The sequence below is a fragment of the Kryptolebias marmoratus genome, linkage group LG6 (assembly GCF_001649575.2).
Source record: "Kryptolebias marmoratus isolate JLee-2015 linkage group LG6, ASM164957v2, whole genome shotgun sequence".
Taxonomy (NCBI): Eukaryota; Metazoa; Chordata; class Actinopteri; order Cyprinodontiformes; family Rivulidae; genus Kryptolebias; species Kryptolebias marmoratus.
The window spans coordinates 30,278,932-30,298,426 of NC_051435.1; the positions used below are offsets into that span (position 1 = coordinate 30,278,932).

Sequence of the window (19,495 nt, forward strand, 5' to 3'; positions counted from 1 at the left end):
ATGAGATCCTTGCAGTTGATCCTCTAACTTGCATGCTTACTTTGGTACTCTCAAAGTCCATACCAACAATACGGACAAAGCAAAAACAAGAAAACAAAACAAACAAAAAACAGTGGACTTACTCTGGACTGGTGTCTTGGTGGTCATAGATGGTCAAGTAGAACATGTCAATCAAACAGTAAAGATTTTCTTAGGACAACCTTCAATAACATGATAACCACAGAGAAAGGTCAGGTGTAATTAACGTTCATGATAGTTGCATATTTACATTAGTCTTGTGGAAAAAGGGAGCATATGGTCCCCTAAATGCAACATCAAATTCATTCTAAGACAGCGACACAAAGAGAAATGAAAAAAAAAAAGAATGATATAATTCAGTATAATACGTCTATGGAGAGGACCCTGTTGGCACAGTATTCTGACATGTAATATATAAAGCAAACGGCAGGTGGCAGCACCGTGGCGGTCTAACTTGGATTATTCTGTAGTTACAGTGGAAGAGGAAGAGAAAAGAGTCAGCGTCATTGTTTTGGTTCAGGGGTTTCCTCCCAAAGACTGTGTGTTTACGGTTCCTCCAGACTGAAAGAAGATAACACAGCTCTCCTAAAAGACTGAACAAAGTAAGTAAAAAGAAATGTATCTTCGCCCGCAGATTTGAGCTGAACCACGACAGTTTATCAATACCGTGGATACATTTATCAGCTTGTTAGGCCAAACAGAGCGTGATCCTTTTTATGCAACATTAATTCAAAATATTCACGGAGGGTTAGAGATAAATAATAACTAATTATTGCTAATAGGTTCTAAGATGTGCACCATCTTTGAGAAAAGCATTAATGAGGTTCATATCTGTTTATGCTGCTGTTACTTAGTTTTTTTTTTCTTAAGTGTTTTAGAAATGCATCCACACTATGACTGGGATAACGCTTTCTGTTTACCCTGAAGCCGTTCAACATAACAGAAGGTTACCTTATACATCAGTTACATACATGATGAGGAAGTTGGGTCTGTCTAAAACTAAAAGATTATATAGTTTTATTTTGAAACATGCTTGCTACAATCCAAAGCCATTTTGACTCCTCCTTTTTAAAATCAGTCCTCCCAGAGCTGTAAACGTGCTGAAAGCCTGCAATAAATATAACTTATTAAATGTGTAATAAATGCTACATTAAACCATAATACTACATGTACACAATTTCTTAATTAAGGCTTAGTGTCTTCTAAAGGATTTCATATCACCCGCCAATCTCCTCTCAGAATTTTAACCCAAGATCTTTTTATGATGAGATAAGATGACGTTTGAATAAACTTTGTGAATAAGGTTACGTGTGATGTCATCCGTTATTGGGAGGTACTGTTGCTTAGACCAGGCCTGTTCACAAATGGCTCTCAGGCCTGATAGTGTTCTTTAAAGAAAAAAGGCCAGGACTTGTCTGAAAATATACATATCTACTTCTAGACCTTCAGCATCATATTAAACTAGTAGAAGCTGCCTCTTTCAAAGAGATAACCTTTGATTAATCATGACAATAAAGAGGGGTGGGCACCTGTAAGCAGCTGTCTGATTGGTCCATCCATCTGATGGGAGTAAAAAACAGTAGCTTAAATTCTGTTAGCTAAGCCAACTACACGTGTTGAGATGTCTCAGCTCGGGATGTGCTTTGAATGACTTTTAGGCACAACCACACCACATTTCAGACAATTATCTGTAAAATTTGTATTTTCTAAGGTCAGGTGGCTATGGCAGCCATTTTGAATCTGGTTGGTGCCAAAGGTTGATCAGTTTTAGATGTACATTCAGTGATTAATTCTTGAAAATTTTATCAAAATTTGTCCAGTGGTTCATGAGATATTTTGCTAAGAGAGACAGAATTGATTCTAATAGTTACATACAAACTGGGGAATCAAACCTCAGGACCTCTAACCATACAGCACTGCATGTATTCCTTCATACATCACAAACACTTTCCAATATTAGACTGCTCTGACATTGGTTTGTTCAGAGAGAAGATTGTTCCAGTTCAGGACTGGCCTAGAGCTCTGTTCTGGGGTAAGACTGTGTCTGCTGTGTTTTTGTTTAAGTCTTCCAGACTTTGCTCCCCCAATTTGTAACATCATTAGACTATGTCTTCAATATCAAATATCACTGGGGACAGCTGTGGCTCATTGGTTAGAACAGTCTGCTACATGTCAAAGTGTCCCTGGGCAAGACACTGAACCCCCCAGGGCCTCTGATGTGGACCCCATCTGTGTATGAATGGAGTTTAAATCACTGAGTAGACTCCATAGAATGATTTATTCAGATTAGCTTTGTAGAGATGTAGTAGGGTGCTGTATAAAGGTGTGTGTGGATGGGTAAATGAGGGCAGATTGTGTTGTAAAAATTGTATAATTGTGTTGAGTGACCTGATCGGCTAAAATGGTGCTATTTAAGTACAATTTATTTACCAAAACTAAAAAGAAAAGAAAAGAAGCAACTGGACTTGAACACATTTCACTTCCCACCTGGGGAGCTTTCTCAGTTCAGAATTGAGAGTATGGAGTTCCCAACTTTAAACTACATGCTCCTTTCACATGCAGACTAATCTCATTCCCCTCCCACCTGTGGGTCATTAGGGTCTTTGTATGCCTGGCTCACAAGAGAGATGCTTTGGTCTCATGCACAAAGGTGTGAATTATAGTCATTTCCAGAATAGAAAGCCAGTTGCTTGTTTTTTGTTTTTTTTTTTATTTTATTTGAGTTAATTGTTTTGTCAGCAGAAAGATTAAATTATAGTTGTAGGTGCACTGTGCTTTTAAGTTTTAGGATTTAGCCTAACTTTAGCTTTCAAAATAAAAGATTATCTAGATTTTTGAGTTGTATTATCTTTATGTTTACAGTAAAATGTACTGGTGTGTGTATTTTCTAGATTTGTCACCATGACAGCCAAGCGTGGATTGATAACCGATTCCTTTAAGGTGGTGAAAAAAACGAGGAGAGGAGGAAAAAAGGAGAAGAGCCCCACACCTCCTCCATCAGAGGCAGGTAAGGAGGTGCACTTGTGTTCACATGAAACATTTCACCAACCAAATTCTTCCTATTGATATTTTTGTGTATACAGATGCAGTCAAATTTGTTTGTTTGGTTTCATTAAAGAAAAAAACAAAAATAGGTCACTGAAATAACTTTAACCTGACAAAAATATGAATAAGAAAAAAAGTACTAAAAATCAGTCATTTCTTTTGAGTTTTGGTTCACCAGAATTAAAAAATAATAATCTAATGAAGCTGGTCTTGACAAAAAGAACTGTACCCATAACCTAATACTTAGTTGTGCAACAGTTTGAGGTAATCACTGCAATCAAGTGACGTCTGTAACTCTCTCTGAGACTTCTGCACCTGTCCACAGGTATTTTGGCCCACTCCTTGAGATGAAACTGCTCCAGCTGTCTTAGCTTTGAAGGGTTCCTGTTTCAGCTCCTTCCACAGATGATCAGTCGAATTTAGATCAGGGCTCAGAAGGCTGAACAGTTCAATGTTTTGTTCCTAGTCATTCTTGGGTGTTTCTAGCTGTGTGTTTTGGGTCATTATCCTGCTGGGGAACCTATGACCTAACACTGAGACCATTCAGACACTGGGCAGCACATTTTATTCCTGAATGTTCTGATAGTCTTGAGACTTCATGTTACCCTGCACAGATTCAAGACGCCCTGTGTCAGATGCAGCAAAGCAGCCCCAGAACAGAACTGATCCTCATCCACACTGTTCCTTTCTTCACACGTTTCATTTTTGGGTCTGTGAACATAGAGTTGTTGTAATTGGCCAAAAATCTCCAGTTTTGTCTCATCTGTCTAAAGGTCATCCTACCAGGAGCTTTGTGGCTTGTCAGTAGACATTTTGGCTAATCCCACTGTGACTTTTAATGATTTCCTACATATGTAGGGACAATACAGCCATCTTTGGAGCTCTATATCTAAGACACACTTCACAATTTAAATAAAACATAATTAAAATTCAAACAGGGCACAGAGTTGAACTTTACTGAACTGGCATTTACACAGTCACAGTTTAGGTTCTATGATTTCTGGAAATTTCATCCCAGAATATTCAACTTACAGTTGATTATGCCACACTAACTATGCACTGTCTAAACTCTGATTACTCCCACAACTGTTTTTGGTACAAATTATACATCAAAACATTGGTATTTTTTGTTTTCTTCACCCAGTGTCTCTCATTGTTATAGGACTCATGTTTTTTCTCAAATTCCTCCCAGAATGCAGAGGGCCCACCCAAACTTCGAAAGATTTCATTGATATTTTGGTTAAAGCCATTCACTTCAAAAGTGGAAGTGAATGGTCTTAATAACTTACCAAATATTTTACATAAAACCCTGTGGAAACATAAGAATGCATGTCTGCCGCTCACACTTCAACCATTTTTAATATGTGACTTGTAGTTGGTGTGAATGGTTGTTTGTGTCTGGTAGTCAGCCACTAACAGACACAGGTCTGTTGTTACTAGGGATGGAGCATTTCCTGTAAATATCCAGAAACCTTCCAGGGGAACATTTTTACAGCCCATTTTTTCTTGTTGTAAGCTTTTTCTAAATCCATGCACACACCTCTGAACAAAAATATTCACATTCCATGTTTTTCCTGTTTTTGTCATAATTTTAACATAAAAAAGGAAAACGTAAATTGCGTATCACAAAAGAGTCGTTGAAGTGTCTAAATTTATGTACAAAAAATGACAAATGTCATTTACACAACTCTAAATAAAATTATTTACATATTATTAGAACATTATTTTGTCTCTATCTGTCATTTCACCTACATAAAAACAAATCTCAGTACATTGCATTTCACAACAAAACTATCTACAACTTTGGACAAAACCTATACATGTTATTCTTTGTACCTACATGTCCAGGTAATCATTTTGTAGGGTCTGGTACCTATCATAGCACAGTACAGCAAAGAAATCTGAATGTTTTAGTCAATATTCCATCCATCCATTTTCTTTACCTGCTTCTCCTTAGTCAATATTATGCTACGATATATTTTTGCCAACATATATTTAAAACCTTTATTAAGTGCCAACCTTCAATATTTTAAATTCCAGATTTATTCTCATTCATGTCAGATTCCTGTTAAATTCTCCTTAATTCCCATGAAGAAATTCCAACTTTGAAAATTCCCAGAACTTTGCAACCCAAGTGGTTACCGTGGTGACCACAACAAGCCAAGGGCAGCAGTTTTTAAATTCAATTTGATCTTAGTTCTTTTTACACTTCCTAGCATTTTCCTGAGTTGAGATTATTACAGAATCATGTTGGAGGGTTGTGCAGCAGCGTTGTTCAATCCTTCCAAGTTGCTGCAGAAATGTTATAATTTAAGTGTTAGCATGTGGTGGCACAACATTCTACAAAGAATTCTTTTTCTTTATTTATTAAGACTTGAGTGTTAAGAATAGATGGAAAACATATTTTTTACTTTACTATATATGTGTTTCTGTTGATGTTACATGTTGTTTTGTGACATCAATAACTTATCTTATAGAAGCAGAGGATGAAGCTCAAACTGTCAGAGAGGAAGAGCTGCAGAAACTCAAACAGTTTGACCTGGACTGGAGATTTGGGCCCTGTACAGGTAACACATCTCATCCACAAACTTTTGGCAGAAAATACAAGTGAGCTTCAATGGTGTCAGTGAAATTTACAGTTATATCTGTGTATTGTTGAAACACATGTTCAAATCAGTCTAATGTCATTGGATATAATATCAGATAATCAGCCAAGCAGTTTTATTTCTTTTGTTGCAGTTGTTGTTTCTGAAGAAGATCAATAAAAAGAAAATCAGTTGCTTAACACAACTAGACTGTCGAAGAGTTGGAGAAAAGCTTTGCAGTAATCAGGGAGTTTTCTGGGGATGAGTCTCAGCTACTACCACAAAATTTAGCTCAATATTTGTAAAGTTGACTGAATTAGACACATTTTGTGTTAGCCAATGCCAGTTCCATGTGGCAGCAGCTTTAAATTGGGTTGACTTCAAACGTTCATAAATTTTAGATGTAATAGCAGTGATTACATTCTAAGTTCATGAGATATTTTGCTAACAGCCAGTTTTAAGCAAAGGTGTTGCCCAGTGTGTTGGGCATGACTGTCAGCTACTACCACACTAAATTTGAGCTCAATATCTGTAACATTGACTGAGTTAGAACCAATTTTGTGTTAGCTAATGTTGATTAGCCGTGGTGACAATCTTAATTTAGGCTGGCTGCAAAAGTTATTCACTTGTAGATGTACATCCAGTGATTACTTTCTGAGAGTTTCATCATTTCATGAACCAATGATTCATGAACTATTTTGCTAACAGATGGACAAGGTGTTGATGCCAACATTTAGGGCAAAGTTTTAAGTGGAAATACTGTGTAGTGCTTGAAGGATGTGTTGAGGATGAGGCTCAGATACAAAAATACTAAATTTAACTGAATATTTGTAATATTGGCGGAATTATTGTGTTTTCTAAGGCTTGTTGGCTGTGGCAGTCATCTTGAATTGTATTACATCCATTGATTGTTTTCTAAAAGTTTAATTAAAATCCAGGATTCTTATCTTCCACCACACTGTTAGCTCAATGTCTTTATAAGTGGCTGAGTTATAACCATGGCTATGGTGGCCATCTTGAATATGATTGACTTCAGAAGTTAACCAGTTGTAGATGTATATCCATTGGTTATTTTCTAAATTCCTTCTTTCAGTGGCAAGCATTACAAATCTAAAAAACCATTAATTCTTATAAATATTTATTTGATGATGTCAGGTGTGCAGGAAAGAGAGGCGAACCCAGAGTGCAGACTCATCTTCAGGAAAGAACTAATTTATTTAAGATAAACACAAAACAAAGGCTGACGTGGCAGCAAAACTAAACATAACCAAAATCCAAACATGAGCAAAACATGAGGCAAGACAAGAAGTGACAACGGACCAGCGACAAGTAGAGGACATGACCAGGTTTTAAGGATAGAAGGTAATTAGTGGAAGTAGGCACAGGTGAGACAATTACAAAGCTAGGAGCAGGTGTAGATGGGTGTGACAGGCAAACGAGAGAGACTGAGAAGAAGTGAATGATGACAGAAGCACAGAGACAAGACAGAACATGAAGACAAGAAAAGAAACAATCTGAATACAAAAACACAAAGAAAACCCAAACCCTGACAGATAAAGAATACGCATTTGTCTTTTTCTTATTCTGACATCATTTCTTTTTATAGAACATAGTTGTTTGCAAATACATTTCTTATTGTGTGTTTTTATGATGCATCACCATGATCTGATTATTATTATTAGGGATATAATAAGATTTTGTGCCACAAGATCTCACAAGATTTTCTTGTTGAGCTAAAAACTGTCTTAGGAAGCAAAACAGAAAGGTGTCTGGTGAAGCTTTATCTAAATGCAGTCAGCATTATGTCCTCTGGTGAGATTATCACGGAAGATGTCTCTTTCACTTTAAGTGGTTTGTGTGGCAGCAGTTCGGAGAGAAATGTCCTGCACTCTGTTGTTTTTATCACCAGTGTAGCCAATTTAGTGATATTTAGACCTCTCTAGCAATTCTTTTATTAAAAAAAAGAAAAAAAAGGGACAAGCAACAAATCTAGCGACTTTTTAGGTGTTATTGGAGACTTTTGGAAACTCCGACATATATTGATTATGTAGACCTCCCATCATCCAGAACTTGGGAAATCCAAAAAGTTTTTTTTTAAAAACTAAGCAACTGGACTTCTGTAGTTGAAGATGTTTCGCTTCCAGTCTGGGAAGCTTTCTCAGTTCAGAACTGGAGAGTGTGAAGTCCCAGGATGGGAAGCAAAACATCTTCAACTACAGAAAATAAGAATAAGTCCAGTTTCTTTGGTTTGGTTTGTTGTTGTTTTTTTTTTTTTTTTGACTTTTTGGACTCTGACATACTGTTTTTGCTCTTCTCACTGCTGCAGTGGGACTCCCCCATCCCAAAGCACTCACAGGCAGTCCAGTCCCCACAGTAGCCTCGCCCAGCTGCAGTCAGAAGAGATGTTCACCCTTTCTGCTCTAGACTGCAAATGAGCCAAGCATGAGTTTAGCTGCTGCTGGCTGATCCCGCCCTGGTTTACAGATTGCGTCACATAATCTTGGAGCATAAGCACAAAAACAGTCAGAAACATACCTCTTTAAGCTTGAAGCTGCAAAGAGGCAACCCTCTTGTTGATTGGGGAGAACTCCAACACTGAGGTCCTCAGCCAGGGGCTCCTCCACCCAATGCCTCTCTCCCTGGGGAACTCTAATCTAATAGGGAGTTCAATTCCCCTGAAGGAGTTTGGTTCCAGAGCCCGATCTGTGTAGAGGTGAGCCCAATTGGTATCACTCAACCTCACACACAACCTCCAGCTTATTACACACTAGTGAGGTGACATTCCACGTACCTAGAGCTAGTTTATGTGGCTAGGAATTGGCACACCCAGGGACCTTCCCTTGCCTGCTGCCCGGCTCACATGGCACCCAATCTCGACAGTTCTCCTCATACGTGGTAGGCATTTGTGGAGGTGGCCTGTCTCTCTTTTGGGCTTGGTCTGGCCTAACTGCAGGAGCCAGGGATCAACCACCATGCACTTGCTGGCAAGCTCCCCAACCCTAGGCCTGACTCCAGGAGGGTGCCCTGTTTTCCCTTTTCTGGGCAAAGTATCTTGGTGCAGATGGTTATCCATTGAGGTTTTTGAATTGCTCTTACTCTTAAATAGCGTACCTTCTTGGATGAACATCTGTAACTGATAAACCATTGGAGTCCGTCCAATTCAAGATGGACACCACAGAAATTAGCGAACATATAACTGGCTGTGACTCAATCAGTTATATAGATATAGAGCTGTACTGAACAAAAATATAAATACAACACTTGCTCCCTTTTTTCTTGAACTGAACTCAAAGATCTAAGACTTTTTCTATGTACACCTTTTTCTCTCAAATATTGTTCACAAATTTGTGTAAATCTGTGTTAGTGAGCACTTCTCATTTGCCAAGATAATCTGTCCACCTTACAGGTGTGGCATATCAAGATGCTGATTAGACAGCATGATTATTTGCACATTAATGCCTTAGGCTGGCCACAATCAAAGACCACTCTAAACTGTGCCATTTTACCACACAGCACAATGCCACAGCAAGTGTGCATTCTGACTGCAGGAATGTCCATCAGAGCTGTTGCCCGTGATTTGAATGTTCATTTCTCTACTGTAGCAGCTCCCCAGCACTTGAATAAATTTGCGCAGTCTCGACGGGTGATTTTCTCCGTTTGTTTATTTTTCTTTTGATTTGGTCCATCAGTCACCGTAATCACTGTGAAAACTAAACAGATATACAAATATTAGAATATAAACATAAACTTACAATACCCAAACAACAAAATAAAACGTACCTCGCTGCTTTCACCGGGGAACACTAAGTTTTGACAGTTTGTTCAAGTCATTCATTAACACAATGATTTGCCAGCCTTTATAGGCCTGCCCTCTTAGCTACGGCAGCCCTTGAGGTACAATCAAAAAAAAAAAAACTTTACAAAGTGCAAATACAAATAAACAAAACAAAATACAAACCACCAACAGTGCTGGCTCAAAACAAACAAATATTATTAAACAATCTGCAACATCATACCAATAATTTACAATAAATAGTTTGAATAATACATTTGAATAATTTAGGCAACTTTCTAAATTTAAAATGGTTCACTATCCATTACACTCCCACCAATAATGCATGAACTATTACCAAAAAAAATCATGCATTATTTTAAAGTTTCCCTTAAACCATGCAGATTGTTTAAAACATACCTGTCTGTGTACATTCAGTTTACAAGTCACTTTCCAATAATACCACCAACTTTTGCACTGGTCTTTCTATCACTGAACTCTTTGAGATAATATCCCTTCCTGATGTTTGTTCTCCTGTTCTCAACTTCACTCTTCTAACCAAGCCATCACTATCAACCATTGTTTCCACAACACGACCCAACAGCCACTTATTTCTTGGGAGAAAATCCTCTTTGACAATTACAATATCATTTACTTTTAGATTGCGCCGAATTACGTGCCACCTTTGTCTAATGGAAATATTCTGGAGGTATTCTCTCTTCCACCGACTCCAAAACTGTTCAACCAGAAACTGTACAAGGCGCCAACGTTTTGAGGAATAAATATCTTCCCTCACAAATGTTCCTGCAGGAGGCAAGGCAGGCTCAGATTTCATTTGAAGCAAATGGTTAGGCGTTAAAGGTTCAAGAGAACCAGGGTCATTTATTTCCTTTAATGTTAAAGGACGACTATTAATTATAGCCATGGCTTCATAAAAGAAAGTTCTTAATGAAGCATCATCAAGTTTCCCCAGGTTTTGAGAGAGAGTGAAGGCCAACACATTTCGAATGGTGCGTATCTGACGCTCCCAAACACCACCAGCATGACTTGCTGATGAAGCATTAAAAATGAACTCACATTGGTTCTCTGCTAGAAAACCCTCCAGACTTTTAGGATCACACCGTTTTAGCTCATTTTGGGCTCCTACAAAATTTCTTCCTTGATCACAATATATCTGGCAAACAGCTCCCCTCAAACTAATGAAACAGCGCAGGCCATTAATAAAGGAATCTGTGGACAAATCATCCAACATTTCAATGTGAATAGCTCTCGAATAGAGGTAGGGGAACACCAACCCATACCTTTTGTGTTCCTTACAATTTCTTTTAACAACAAAAGGACCAAAACAGTCCATACCACAATAAGTAAATGGTGCAGATGCCTCCAAGCGTTGCTTTGGAAGCTCAGCCATAAGCTGTTCTTCCACTGGTCGTCTGAGCTTCCTACACTGCACACATTTATAAATCATCTGAGCCACTAACCTGCTGCAGCCAATAATCCAAAACCCATTTATCCTGAGCTGCATTTGGGTTTGACCTCTGCCTTGATGACATACCTGAATGTGACAGTAGGACAAAATAAGATTAGTGATATGGCTGTTTTTTGGCAAAATCAGTGGATGTCTCAAATCATGACCAAGAGATGAATGTTTCAATCGTCCACCAACCCGTAACCGACCATCTTCCACAAATGGATTTAAATGGAACAGAGGGCTGGAACATGGAAGAATCTCTCCTCCTTTTAACAGCTTCATCTCTGAGCCAAAGGCCTGTTTTTGTACAAGTTTCACCACTGATTTAACAGCATTCTCACGTTCTTTAACACTCACCACATTTGAATAACATTCGTTTCTGTGTCCAATTCTTTTGATTCTAGCTATTACTTTAATCAGTGTTGACCAGGATGAAAATCTAGTGAAACGTTCCAGAAAGTCTGCAGTCTCATTTGATGTCGTCACAAATGTCTGAACAGTTTTAACCTCTGGATCACCAACTAACAGATCAGGGCAAGATTTAAATTCCCTTTTTATCTCCCTTTCCCACAAAAATTCAGGACCTGTTAGCCCGTTAGTGGTTAAAATCTCAGAGGCACACAGTCCTCTTGACGCATGATCTGCTGGATTTTCAGTGGTATCAACATGATTCCATTGATTTGGATTTGTGTTCTCTCTGATTATCTGGACCCGATTTGCCACAAATACATGAAACCGTTGTGCTTCATTAATAATATATGACAACACTACTTGTGAATCTGTCCAGAAAACCTCTGCATCCATCTTCATATCAAGATCTGATTTTAACAGAACACTCAACCTAGCAGCAACCACTGCAGCTGAAAGCTCGAGCCGAGGAATAGTTGTAATCTTCAAAGGAGCCACTCTGGCTTTAGCCATGATCAAAACACAATGGATTTCACCTTTGTCATTCTCAAACCTGAGGTAGGAGCATGCACCATATGCTAGGTTGCTAGCATCTGAGAAGTGATGTAGTTCTGTTTTAACAATGTTTCCAAATCCTTGTGGATGATAACATCTTGGTATCATTAATCTTTCCACATCCTGAAGGCTGATCTTCCACTTCTCCCACCGTACATGCAAGTCCTCAGGCAGAGAGTCATCCCACCCAATGCTTCTGCGGCACAGATCTTGTAAAATGCATTTTCCATTCATAATGAATGGTGAAAGAAATCCTAGTGGATCATACAGAGAGGCTATTACTGACAAAATACCGCGGCGTGTATCAGGTTTGTCCCTCAAATCAATGTGAAAACCCCAAAAACTATCCATTACATCTACCATAAGCCATCTCCAAAGGCATTTCAGAGAATTTGGGTAACCACACCAGCCCAGGACCTCCACATCCAGCATCTTCACCTCCAAGATCATCTGAGACCACACACCTGGACAGCTGCTGCAACAATTGGTTTGCATAACCAAAGAATTTCTGCACAAAGTGTCAGAAACAGTCTCAGGGAAGCTCATCTGTATGCTCATTGTCCTCACTGGGGTCTTCACCTGGCTGCAGTTTGTCATCTTAACAGACTTGAGTGGGCAAATGCTAACATTTGAAGGCATATGGTGTTCATTTCATGGACCACTGTACAGGGCAGATGGCAGACTGTATGTATGGAGTTGCGTGGGGGAGCGGTTTGCTGATGTCAACTTTGAAATGACAGTGGAGTTATGGTATGGGCAGGCATATGTTATGGACAACGAACACAGGTGCATTTTATTGATGGCATTTTGAATGCACAGAGAGACTGTGACGAGATCCTGAGGCTTATTGTTGTGTCATTCTTCCACCACCATCACCTCATGTTGAAGCATGATGATGCACGACCCCATGTTGCAAGGATCTGTACACAATTCTGTACACAAGCTGAAAACATCCCAGTTCCTGCATGGCCAGCATACTCACCGGACATGTCACCTATTAATCATGTTTGGGATGTTCTGGATCAGCGTGTACGAGATGTTCCAGTTCCTGACAATATCCAGCAACTTTTCACAGCCATTGCAGAGGAGTGGACCAACATTCCACAGACCACAATCAAGAACCTGATCAATTCAATGCAAAGGAGATTTGTTGTGCTGTGTGAGGCAAATGGTGGTCACACCAGATACCAACTGGTGAGAGCATTTGACTGAAAACAAAGAAAAAGCTGAAAGCAAACTGTGCAATGCAGAGCTTTTTCTTCATGGCAACCCCCTCCTGGAGTGAAGATGGCAGCTTTAAGGAAGTTTTAGACCTAGTCATGTAGCTGGATATCTGGTAAACAAATACCGTATTTTCCGGACTACAAGACGCACCTGAATATTAGCCGCACAAGCTAAAATTAGGGGAAAATCCTGTTTTGTTCATACATTAGCCGCACCGGACTAAACGCCACAGGTGTTTTAATATTTACCATATGTAAGAGAATATGCACAAAGGGGATTGTCAGGAAAGAGATGGCTGTTTGGGAACACATCCCTTTTATTAACATTTTAAAAAACAAGTTACCGGTACATATTTGCATACCTTTTTACGTATATGTACGAGTACCGGTAATTAAAAGTATGAAACATGTACTGTGCTGTTTTAATGAGTAATAAATGTACTGTATAACAATAACCTGCAGCACACCAGAAAAATATAATCGGCCTTCCTTTTGGGCTAAGGTGCAGTTGTTACGTCGAGCCACGTTCCCCCTGCGTCTCCGTGCCGCTCACGTGGCAAAAAACATGCATGCTTGATCTGTCTATCTATCACACTAGCAAAACAGTGGGTCAACTTCGCCGAAATACGTTGTTTGACCTTTCATGGTGTCCGTAGTTCCCTTGCAGCGTGATCGACAACTGATTAACATTTGGGGTCAATCTAATTCAAGATGGTTGCCACAGCTAGGCAAATTTAGCTAACACAAAAAAATGCTATAAATTTACACTTATAATATAAAAGATTTGATGCGGTGGTAGCTGAGAGTCATTCATTGATGCAACTGTGTGAACGTAAAAGGCTGTCCCTTTTGTGATGCAAAGAAAGCAACAAGTAAAAGCAAAATAATGCTCCTAGCATTAATTCTTTTCTCCACCTGCTCCCCCAAAAGTATAAATCTACGTGTTGATCGCCGCCCCTGCGCGAAGGCCCCGCGCGTTCATGTACCTCCTGATATTTGTAACTTCGCTCAGACCGCGCACGCCACGCTCCTTTCAAAATGGAGGATTTTCGCTGCTCCGCTTCGTTGATTTCCTCTCTGTATCACAGCCAGAAAATCTGCTCTCTGTTTTACTGTATTTCCACTGGTTACGTAGCGTACTGCCCCCCCGTCTTTTCAGAGAATACTGCACCGACGCAAGCACCGTACCTAAGCGCTGTTCCCGGAGCCCTGCGGGACTCTAATGAGCCCTGAGGCTGAGCCTCCTTCAGCTACCTGGAGTTAGCATGTTGTCAGAGCCACAGCAATAAACATGGAACGAGCGGGTTTAACCAAAACTGGTTAGTTGAGCCGAAATTCAGCAGGTGGCTTTACAAGACTGAATATGGTAAGCATGTTTTGTGCTTAGTGAAAATATTAATACGACACGTGGTAATTTATCCACGTTTACCAGTAAAATTATGCTGTTAAATTCAGTATTAGATATGCTTTGTTTTGTTACATGCAGTGATCCAACATGCAGCCTGTGCCACAAAAAGCACAGTACAGTACAGCATCTGTCTGTTTCTCAGAGTTCTCTGTTGTTATTCATTGGCCTGGAAGTGAGACGTGTGTTGGTGCTTTGTTTGCACTTTTTCATTTATGTTCATTTAATTTATTTGTAAATGTGATTTAAATTAGGATTCAAATTAGGTCCAAACAGTTAGTATTTATTTTAATTGTATTTTTGTGTAAAAAAGTATTTCAAAAGTGCCTTTTTGTAAAACTGTAGTTGTGTAAATATTTGACACAAATATCTTACAATATCACATAATAAATAGCCATATTTTCAACTGTCCTGTTAACTTTAATCATTTTTTTTTTACTAAATCACGGTCGGCCGGCGAACGGCCACCTACCACCAGGCTTAGCCTCTTTTCTGGGGGGAAACCCTGTATTATATTAGTATTATTTTTTCTAATGACAGTAATAAACATCTGTAAAGTACAGCTGAGTTCTAAAGCTCTGGGTGATGTTACAGGCAACAGATCTGTGTTTTTCTGAGCTTTGTGTTTCTGTGGTGATGTCTTGGAGCTGCACTTCAAAGTTCTTTTGGGACCGGTTTCTCTCAACCCCTTTGTGTTTGTAGGCATCAGCCGGCTGCAGAGGTGGGAGAGAGCGAAATGTCATGGTGTGAATCCACCTGATGAGATCAAAGACCTGCTACTGCAAAAACACACTGATCCCCAATACAGCCTAAGGTAACACTGGAGATGTTGTTGTTTTTCTTTCAGCTGCTTCTATCTGCAGGAGTCGCCACAGGAAGTGAACTCGAGCGAAAGATTTTGCAATTGTTTTATACTAGATGCCCTCCCCAATGCAACCTGGGCTCAAACCCACAGCCTCAAGACTACGAGCCAACAGCACTGACCACTGACCCACCAATAATGTATAATGTACTCAAGTAAAAGTACTGTTACTTTGTTGAAATTTTACTCAAGTACAGGTAGACACTTGGGTCAAAATCTTCTCAACTAAAAGTAAAAAGTCATTAAAAATTTACTTTGAGTCAAAGTTATTACTTTTAACAGCAGGAGTGCATATCTACTGTGGTGCACAAAGGACAGGAGGAAATGAACTATTAAAGCTTCAGCAGGGAATTCTGGGAAAACTGTGGACTTAACCTGAAAATTTGAACAAGCCCACCTTACAGGCCCCTCCCCCTTGCTCTCTGCTGCTACAGCCCTCCCTCCATAGCTCCTCCCCCAGAGCAGAGCCTGCCATGAACATACAGGCTTGTAAGCAGGGCCACACATGACGTATGAGTCATCTAATGTTTACCTGGCTTTGTTTTTTGAGCAGGTGCCACTCAGGAAATTGGCAGTTTTCCTGTAACGTTGTGTTTTTTATTTACCATTAGAACAGCTGCAGCACACCAGCAATCTTAACTTGAAGGACACTATGCACTGTGACACAGACACAGAGAAAAGTGAACTGTTTCCCACATATTCTGGAAAAGCTCAGGAAGATACACTGCCAAAACTGGAATAATTTTGGACAAGTCCAGAACATGTGCAGTAATATAGGGCTGTGCAAATAATTTAATTGATAGTTTTGATTTTGATTTTTACTCTAAAAATAAAAAACAAAACAATTATTATTAAAACTAGTCTTCCAGTCTTCTTTGCAAGCAGGCACTGAGCTCATCTTGCTTCCTAAATGAGCTGCACTGTAGGGAATCAGCCGTCACTGCTTGTATGTCATCCCTGAGGAAGTCGAAGTCTTCTGCAAAGAAGCCTCAGCTCCATATGGCCCTGCCGGCATGGATGATCTCTGATTTCAAGTTTTCAGTGGGACTACTGGAGGTGAGGCTGCTCTGGGCTTTGTATCGGAAGGACCAGTATACTTATATTTACATAAGTTTGCTGATATTTCTATTTTTTGGGGGGGTCAACTATACTTCTAAGTTAAACAACCATGCCCTGTCATGTTTAAATCTTAGAAAATGTTCAGGGTAGGCCAAGTAGGAGCGCTGAAAACATTCTATTTTGTTGTTGTCACTCTGCCTCGGCCCGAATGGACAACCCATTTTGATTGAAACGCTCAGAAAGTGATCACTGGATGGTCAGCTACAACTGATTAACTTTTGTCAAATCCAATTCAAGATGGCCACCACAGCTAATTGACCTTAGCCAACACAAAAAATGCTATAGCCAAGTCAGTTTTACAACGTTGAGCTAAATTTGACACAGTAGTGGTTGATAGTCATGAACCACACATACTTCAATGAGATAATGTCATTTACAGTGTTTGGCCAAAATAGCTACAACTCTGTTCCTCTTATTGTAAGATTATGTCAGTTTAAAACTCTGGCATGAAAAGCAGCAGGCTTTATGGATTCCTTCAAGGAAAGCTAGATTTTTAATTCTTTGTTTTGTTTTATTTACACTGGTCTGAGGGACTCATTTTGTTCACCAATTACAGATGCTCAACGAAAGAACATTTCATAAAATTAAAGCAACTAGAATGAAAGATAAAAGAACATAAAATACAACATAAAATCATTTTTTTATGCTATGCTGTGATAAATATTATGAAAAAACCCTTAAGATATTGTAATTTACCCCAGAAACGTCCCTGAGTAGGGAAGCAGTACTTTTGAAATTATTTGGACTTCGGGGGGTTAGGGCGTGTACTTAATATTTTTGACTGGTTAATTCTCCACATTTTCCATTGACACTCAATTTGACATGTGCTGAAAGAACTGTTTGCATAAACTATTCTATGGCTCAGTCAGTAGTGGGAAAAAAAACAAGGCTGAAACAGTGGCTGAGTGGAACAATACTTGAAGGCTGCTTGAAGGACTCTCAGACTGTGAGGAAGAAAATCCCCTGTTCTGGATAAACCAAGTTTGAACTGTTCCAAGTAAACCAGACACCCCTTATCACCATCCCTACAGTGAAGCATGGTGGTGGCAACGTCATGCTGTGGGGGTGTTTTTCAGAGTGAGGGATTGAGAGACTGGTCAGTGCTGTCAACTTACAAAATGTTATAAAAGAATGATTTCTCCTTGTCATTATGTGGTACCAAGTGTAGTTAATGGGGTGGTGGAGAATAGAATCAGGCTGCAACATAAAACATGGAGGAGGTGTAAATACGGTGTGAAGCAGCTGGAGTTAAGGTTGATCTGAGTCAGGTATGTGGTGTATGCATCTTCTTATACACGGCATGAAATGGTTTACAAACTTCTTTTTCTCTGGCTGTACTAAGTGTGTTAACATGTAAATGATGGGAACCCACACTCTTCACCTCTGTATTTTGCACACTAGGGAAAATGAATTTGTCATGTTGGTATATTGATATTGTATGATGACACTTGTGGATCACAAAAACATATATCAGTATTTTGTGGACAGTGTATTATGTATCTTGTAAAATATCTATTCAAAAAATGATGGGGTTTAGGGTTGTGTTTCCATAACTCCTTTACTTTAGAGTCAACAGGGTTTATAGTTTGTAAAGAATTTTTAAGTCTGAATTTTTAAGTTTAAGTCTGCCTTAAACTACCAGACAGAGGCAAATCAATAAAAAAAATCAGTCCAGTAGGTCTGAAAGGGAAGAAATAATATTTGTTGACTGACTTAAAAATGTAATCCCTTCATCAATAAGTGAAAGAGCTTTTTTAAATAAAAATAAAATCCTGTTTTAATGCTAGTTGCCACTTTCTTGTTCACTGAAAGCAGGCTGATTGACCTAATTTCAGCTGCTCTTCTGAGATTTTGTAGTTCTAAAAAAATAATGTTGAGCAGGGAAAAACATTTTTCATATATTGATTTACATCTCATCATTGTCCCATTTGTGTTTTTCAGCTTGTGGAGCGAATATCCTTTCTGAGGAACAAAAGATGACACAGGCCTTCATGCGGATTTTAAAATTTATGTTTTACAACTATGTTTACCAATATTTCTCTTTTCTTTTTAAATTTTTTTTTATTGTTACTTTTAATAAACAGATACCACTAAATATTCTGCTTCTTCTTTTGTGTGAGAAACCATTTAATAAACTAATAGCAAGTTATTGATAATAAATAATAATTTATATATAACAATAATAAATATTAAGCTGAGAAATATGAATAGTATAACCGTATATGTGATGCCCCCAATGACGATCTGCTAAGTGAATGTCTCAGGCAGCAGAAACCCAGTGTGGAAGAGGACAGAAAGGAACCATCATGGAAGACAAGCCCCTGCATGGTATGTACCACTGGCAGATTGAGGAAGTGGCTGATATCAACAAACCCTACCAGCAGCTAGAAAGGGCTGGACTGAAGGACAGACAGACACTAATCATGGCAGCACAAGAGCAACAGAGGCCAGAGTCTATCATACCAGGCAGGACCCAAGATGGAGGCTGTGTAAAGATGCCCCTGAGACAGTCCAGCACATAGTAGCAGGATGTAAGATGCAGGCAGACAAAGCATACATGGAACATCATAACCAAGTGGCTGGAATAGAGTACTGATTATGGGCTGGAAGTCCCACAGTCACAGTGGGAGACTCCACCTCAGGTGATGGAGAACAGCAGGGCTAAGATACTGTGAGACTTCCAGATCCAGACTGACAAACAGCTGATGGCTAACCAACTGGAAATTGTGGTGATAGATAAGATACATAAGATAAAGGGGGACCGGAGGGTGTGTTCCAATTACAGAGGGATCACACTATTAAGCCTCCCTGGTAAGGTCTATTCAGGGGTTCTGGAGAGGAGGGTCCGTCGGATAGTCGAACCTCGGATTCAGGAAGAGCAGTGCAGTTTTTGTCCTGGCCGTGGAACACTGGACCAGCTCTATACCCTCAGCAGGGTCCTTGAGGGTGCATGGGAGTTCGCCCAACCAGTCTACATGTGTTTTGTGGACTTGGAGAAGGCGTTCGACCGTGTCCCTCGGGGAATCTTGTGG

At 39.4% G+C, this 19,495-nt stretch overlaps 1 protein-coding gene across 1 annotated transcript; it reads left to right on the forward strand.

The window, feature by feature from the left end:
* The first annotated feature begins 482 nt into the window (after window positions 1–482).
* On the forward strand, window positions 483–18,440 carry pold4 (DNA polymerase delta 4, accessory subunit). Its single transcript, XM_017435677.3, has 5 exons — window positions 483–620; window positions 2,910–3,025; window positions 5,541–5,630; window positions 15,185–15,296; window positions 18,405–18,440. The coding sequence occupies exons 2-5, from the start codon at window positions 2,920–2,922 to the stop codon at window positions 18,427–18,429; spliced, it is 333 nt and encodes a 110-aa protein (XP_017291166.1). The 5' UTR covers window positions 483–620; window positions 2,910–2,919; the 3' UTR covers window positions 18,430–18,440.
* Window positions 18,441–19,495: the final 1,055 nt, after the last annotated feature.

Coding starts and splice junctions, on each gene's coding strand:
- pold4 (XM_017435677.3), top strand. CDS start 2,920: ATGACAGCCAAGCGTGGATTGATAACCGATTCCTTTAAGGTGGTGAAA. Junction 3,026..5,540: donor ACCTCCTCCATCAGAGGCAG/GTAAGGAGGTGC, acceptor CTTATCTTATAG/AAGCAGAGGATGAAGCTCAA. Junction 5,631..15,184: donor GAGATTTGGGCCCTGTACAG/GTAACACATCTC, acceptor TTGTGTTTGTAG/GCATCAGCCGGCTGCAGAGG.